Consider the following 6,797-nt stretch of genomic DNA (forward strand, 5'->3'; position numbering starts at 1 on the left):
CCAGACATGACCTACTATTCTGATATCACAAAATCTATCTTTCATAGTATTAATAAATAAGAAAATTCATTACCTTCTTATCATGTGCTTGGAAAAGTGTTATCACAGATAACAATAAGCTATTCTCGTCCTCATTTCCAACAATTTAGAACCTGTTACTCAAAACAAGAAGCCCTCTGATTCAAATATAAAACACAATATTCTATTTAGTCACAATCAAAGATCCGAAACCCCATTTTTGAGCCATTTCTGCATAATAAGAATCCAGCCTGCATTTGTCCATAATAGAGAGAATATTAAACTAAGAAGTCCCTGAAGAGGTCACAGTGTTGACAAAATTCAACATGATGGTGGAGCCTACACAGACAGAGGAAACAAAGCTAGGCCCTTCCACACAGCCACAAGTCCTCGCGATGATTTCGTTTTAAGTCAATGTCTCTTCATGCCGCACATATTCCCCAATGTCTGCTTGATGAAATACCACAATCGCCATGGGGTCTACTTTCCTGCAGTCTTGTGTAGACTTTGCTGCCACCCCAAAACCCAAAGGGATGTCTGCCATGGAGTACACCACAACTCCCTGGTACTGAGAAGTATTTTCACTGATTCCACCAAGTCCAGATTTCAGCACATGGTTCCCATACAGAAAGGATTGCTCTGCTCCTGGTTTTATCCACACTTTATACTTGGCATAGGGTGCTAAGTAATCCAGAGCGGTGATGTGCAACCGAAACTTGTGGGTCTTAGTGAATTTTCCGAAGCACGTCCCCAGCGACACCAGCTTGTCACCGGAGATATTGGCGGCCAACTTCAAAATCTTCTCGCTCACGTAGTACACCCGGTCGTTGTGCAGCCTGAAACAGTAGGTGCAGTCGGGCCTGTCGACCAGCAGCTGAAGATTCGCCCCGATGTATTTTGCTATCTTCTCAAACATTACGCGGGTCTCCTCTTCAGTCAGAGGCCGCATTTTCCCGCTGGGTTGGAACGCCGAATCCTCGTGCCTCAGTTACCGGAAACGGAAGATCAGCACTAACAATCTTGTGGGAAAGAAATCACAGGCTGGAGAGATTTTATATAAAAATTTTGAGTTTTGCCTTCTCTTGGGAAAAAAAAAATCTGAAAACATTATGTTTACCTTCCTGCATGGCAACAATTAACTCTTACCTATTAGTGGCTGCTGTTATGCTAAGATAAGGGCTTTTCTGTTTGCCGCAGTGCCTACACTGCCTAGTTCACTCAGTTACTTTATCCGCTTGCCCCTATAAGTTTCAGAATTTGTTATCCTTGCTGTGGGACTTAGAGGGAAAAGGGTCATTCACTTCAGATGACAAGAAATTGTCAGTGTTTTAGGTGGAGATTTGTCATTAATTACTTTGCAACTTTGTGGATTTTACTTTTACTTAAACTACTTGCTGATGATAGTCATTGGTCAGAATGCAAACACTCACTCACATTGTTTTCCTACATATCCACTCCCATCCTGTCCGGTTGTAGATAAAAATAAAGAAGTCAAAGAACTATTGCCAATTTGTGGTCTGAAATACACATGTAAGTCAAAAACCTTTCCCTCTATGTTCTAATAAGATGATTTAAAAATCACATCATCTCTGCTCTTTGGAAACCTAACTTTCATTAATTAATATTCCAGGCAATGTTATTGACATCTTCTCCACGTACATGAGGGAATCAGATTGCTGTTTGCTTTTATTCTATTTAAACACCTATGAGGAACAAGAGTAAAAGGATAAACATGCTAAACTTCTTGTTTGAATTGCTAGTTAGTACAATGCCTAGACTTTGTTATTTGAAAAGTATTCCTCCGACAATAGAATAATTATTATTTAAAAAGAAATAAAGTGTGGGAATAATACATCGTATTCAGCTTTTCTCTCCTCTGGTTTCTGAGAGCTGCCTTTCTTCTTCCTTCTGGGCATGGAAAGAAGATAAGCCACTCTGACTTTCTCCTTCTGCTCATTTTTCTCTTCTGGCTATGTCTGTTCCTGAAGGGTTAGGAAGCTTAGGAAGCAGCTAAGTGTTATCTGGGCTGGTTTTTCCATTCTCTGCCTGCTCAGTAAGGAGCTATGGTGTAACCGTAACCCTCCTCAGTACTGTTAGGGCCCTCTTGGACAAAGGAGAAGAGGGCAATAGGGAGCATTAAAACAAACTTTCTATGATTAGATAATTATAAATTCACAGAAGAGTTGGCAAAAATAGTATACAGAGTTTCTATGTACATTTCCACTAGCTTCTGCTTATGCTGACAACCATAGAATATTTATCAAAACTAAGAAATTGATATAGATACAGTGCTATTAACCAAAATATATAATTTATGTGAATTTCATCTTTTCTTAAAATTTATTTGTTTATTTATTTATTATTGGCTGCATTGGGTCTTTGTTGCTGTGCAGGCTTTCTCTAGTTGTGGAAAGCAGGGGCTACTCTGCTGCAGTGCACGGGCTTCTTATTGCAGTGGCTTCTTTTGTTGTGCAGCACGGGCTCTTGGTGCGTGGGCCTCAGTAGTTGTGGCACATGGGCTCAGTAGTTGTGGCTCGCGGGCCCCAGAGTGCAGGCTCAGTTGTTGTGACACTCGGGCTTAGTTGCTTCATAGCACATGGGATCTTCCCAACCCAGGGATCGAACCCATGTCCCCAGCATTGGCAGGTGGATTCTAAACCACTGCACCACCAGGGAAGCCCAATTTCATCTTTTTTCATACTATTGTTCTTTTATATTCCAAGATCCAGTCCAGAATCCCGCTTTGGACTCAGTTGCTATAGCTCCTTAGTCTCCTCTAAGCTGGGGGAGCACCTCAGATTTTTCTTTAAAAAACTTTACACTTTCTAAAAGTATTGGTCAGTTTATAGACAGTCCCTCAGTTTGGTTTGCCTGATGTTTTCTCTTGATTAGATTGAAGTTGTGCATCATTGGGAAAGATATCTCAGAGTTCACACGCCTTTCCTAGTGCATCATATCAGCAGCACATGATATCCACATATCTTATTACCGGTGATGTTACCCTTGCACTTGACCACTTGGCAAAAGTGGTGTTGCTTGCATTTTGTCAAGTTGCTGTTTTCCCTTTTTAATTATGAAATATTTTGTAGGAGATACCTTGAGACTATACAAATATCCTATTTCTGCTTAGACTTTTGTCCACTAATTTCTGCATCCATGTCTATTACTTTTCCACTTGCTACTTTGCTTCTGTCACCAATATTTGAAATTCTTCTGTAGGGGATATTCATCTATTCTCCTCTATTTATTAATTTACTTTGTTATTTATTATATCATACAGACTCATGAATTTTATTTTAGCACAAAAAACAGGCCTAGACACCAGAGAAATTAATGAATGTGATTATATTCCAATAAAACTTTATTTATGGACACTTACCTGTATTTATATGGTAGTCACAGGCTGTGAAATATTTTTTTTTTAATGTTTTTCAACTATGAAAATGTAAAAATCATTCTAAGTTCGCAAATGGTAGAAAAACAGGCAGTGGGTAGGATTTGACTCTGACTACAGTTTGACAACTTCTGGTCTAATTAATAAGTTAACCATTTTCAAAATACCTGATACAACAATTGTGGAAGAAATCCAGAATAACCACAGTTAAAAAATTATCCAAGGAAAGAGATGCATAGTGCCTTGACCACTGACTCAAAAAATATAATATTTAATAACCTCCGACATAGGAATAGTGAATCTCACAGGTGTCCATTTGTTAGCTTACCTTCTTTAGCAGTTTATTCTCACTGGAAGACTTTTCCTTATATGGAGTCCATCACTTTCTGAGAGCAGAGTTGAAGTTTTGTTTTTATTTTCCCTATTGTGACATTTATTTTTTCATTAAATCTTCAACAAATATCTATCTTTATCTAGAACCTCTAATGTGCCAGCAATTTTTCCAGACACTTAGAATACATTAGTAAACAAAATAGGCAAAAATCTCTGTATCTATGAAGCTTATATTCTAATGTATCTTTTGATGGAAGGGGATAGAGACAGATATTAAAAAACAAAAACTATAAAATTAAATAACATGATATTTGTGAAGGGTTAAATACTATGGAAAAAAAACAGATCAAGGCAAAAGAGAAAGGAGAAATGGAGTTGGGGGGAGTTCCATTTTAAATCAAACAGAGTAGATCTCACTGAGAAGATGATTTGGGAATAAAAGATTTGAAGGAGGTTAGGGAATTTGCCTTGGACAAAGCTGGAAGCTGAGACTTCCCAGAGGAGATGACAGCCATTGGGAAATCTCCACTGTCCCAAGGCCAATATGTCTGCAGTGTACTGAGGCAAGGCAGGACTTGCAGGAAGAAAAGATGGAGGGATGAACTTGTTACCGACCAGGGTTTTGGCCTCCTTAATCAATAGAAACTGAGCAGAGGCCAGACAAGAAATTCAGTCAAGGCTTTACTGGGGCCCCTGCTGCAACAGAGGGGAGTGAGAACAAGCAACATGTTCCCTTGTTTGGCTGCTCCTAGGTGGGGGATAATCTTGTTCTTTATATAGGGTGAGGGTAGGTGTGTGTCCAGGAGTCAGGCCGGAGGGGTGACTTAGGTGGTTTGCCCACCCCTTGGGTGGTGTTGTGTGCAGGGAGTGTGCTCAGTACCCAGCTTTTCCTCCTGACCCCCTGTTTTTGCTCCTGGCTCTTCAGAAGTGGCAGTTGAGGTTATTTTGGTCTTTTGTATCTTTTAGTCCAGAATTTGCCCCAACTGCACATGCACGCAGTTATTTTCAGTCCCATATTAGTTTCTTTGTATTTTGTTGCTCAAGGAGATGTTTGTCCAGGTACAAGCATTGCAACACTGCAGCAAAGGGTCCCAGGTCCCAGCCTGTATCAAAGTGGACTATTCATTTGGATTTAATTCTGTGGAGACAAATAGCTTGGCTAATCAGATACATGCCAGGCTTTAAGAGAGAGAAAGAGAGCAAGAGAGAGAAAAAGGGAGAAGGGAAGAAGAGAGAGAGGGAGGGGGAAGAATGGAAGGAGGTGTTAAAATGGAGACCAGGCTTGAAAATTCCCCAAACAGACAAAACCATTTAAGCCATGTAAGCAAAACTAAATCTAGCTTTTGTGAATAAGCAAAACTTAACTTAGGTTATTTCTTACAAATTCTTCTGATGATAATCATAAGAGAAACTTAAGTCATCTTTCTAAGTAGTTTAAGATAGTCATTTTAACCAATCCCCTAATGTCTGGAACCCCCACTGTAATAACCTTTCATTGTAAAGGTTAAACAACTTCCTTATTTTCACTTTATAAGCCATCCTGTAATATCATACCTCTAAACTTTGTATCACTTTTGGATTTGAAGACTCCCAGTTTATGAGCTGTTCATAAGAACAGTAAACTCTTACTAAATACTACGTGCAATAAACTCTTACTAAATACTATTTTACTGATCTGGTTTTAATATTTATTGTTTCTGGATTTTTGACAAAGGGAAAATGGGAAGGAGTGAAGGAGGGAGGGAGGGAAGAAGCAAAGAAGGAATCAAAGAATGAAGGAAAGAAAGGAGGAACAAATATACTACTTAAAGGAGATGTATAGTAATATAAAAATTATCTGCAGTAACATCTCATAAACTCAGAGGATTATATTTTTATAAAATAACATTAATAACATAATATTTAACATAAGCAAGCTCTATGGTGAGTTAATTTTATTCCAAGCACTGCATTAAGTGCTTTCTATACATATTCTCTTTTACTCTTCACCATGTGAGTAAATAATCTTTATGGCATTATTTTAAAATATCCATAACTTGGAAATAGGTAAAAGATGAGTGTATGTCCGTTCAATATCACACTAGAGTGTTGTCTGCCAGGACTAGCCAAGAGTTATGTAATTTTCTAGTGTTATATACATTTTATTTTATTATATTTACTCTTTACTATTGACTGAGGATTTAAGAACTCTGTAAAGGTAGCTATTGATTTGCATAAGATTAATAGTACTGCAAATGCTTCATATCAAATAGCAATGCAAATGAATGTTGAGATGCAAATAGGGATACAAGCATGCTAAAGTTTTCCTCCCGAAGTTGTATGTAGTTTTTATTGTCCAGTGGGACATCAACGTGTTTTGTGTGTGATTTAGAAATCTTATTCCAGCTTTCTATCTTTCTAAATAGAAAAGAGAGGAATACATTGAATAGAAACACTTTGTTTTTTCTTAAATTTTTAAAAGCAAATTTTTCTCATAAGGAAGTTTAATACATTTTGACACAAGCTTATTCTATACTTCTATGAGAACTATACATTTAACTTTTTGCAAAGTGTGCTTTGAGAATTTAAATGACATTCCCCTTATTAAGACCAGGCAAATAGGAGAAACTCTCAAATAGCTGAAGCTGTAAGATAAAGATTCTGGAACTGTTCTTGATCATGAATGCTCCTGTCAACCAATATTTGAGGAGAGTAGAGTCTACAGGAGAGAGATAAGATGGAAGATGCATAAGGAAGATAGAAGACGCGAGGTGGAAAGAGTCTTGACATTGATCAAATACTGGATTCTACTTTTCTCTGAAGTCCAGTTCAGATCCCATCCTTGACTTCAACTGGACAGCTTAGAATAATTCTTTATAGGTTCACTATTGTTAAGCTAATTTAAGTGGTGCTGTTATTTGGTTATTTGTTTGTAATGCAACCCCGGACACAAAGAAAAAAAGAAGTGTTTCAACTATAATATATCTCAAAATGTAGCTGGCTGCATGGTGGATCCAAGTAAGTGTTCCTTCACAGACAGTTGATGGATACCAGTCTTTTTGATATTATTTTC

At 37.9% G+C, this 6,797-nt stretch overlaps 1 protein-coding gene across 1 annotated transcript; it reads right to left on the reverse strand.

Moving 5' to 3' along the window:
- Window positions 1–274: 274 nt before the first annotated feature.
- Window positions 275–1,002, reverse strand: LOC130855856 (60S ribosome subunit biogenesis protein NIP7 homolog). Its single transcript, XM_057739880.1, has one exon. It carries the CDS (start codon window positions 965–967, stop codon window positions 425–427), a length of 543 nt encoding a protein of 180 aa, XP_057595863.1. The 5' UTR covers window positions 968–1,002; the 3' UTR covers window positions 275–424.
- Window positions 1,003–6,797: the final 5,795 nt, after the last annotated feature.

The sequence above is a fragment of the Hippopotamus amphibius genome, chromosome 6, assembly GCF_030028045.1.
Source record: "Hippopotamus amphibius kiboko isolate mHipAmp2 chromosome 6, mHipAmp2.hap2, whole genome shotgun sequence".
Lineage (NCBI taxonomy): Eukaryota > Metazoa > Chordata > Mammalia > Artiodactyla > Hippopotamidae > Hippopotamus > Hippopotamus amphibius.

Excerpts from the sequence above, each read along its gene's own strand:
- LOC130855856 (XM_057739880.1), bottom strand. The coding sequence starts at position 967 with ATGCGGCCTCTGACTGAAGAGGAGACCCGCGTAATGTTTGAGAAGATA.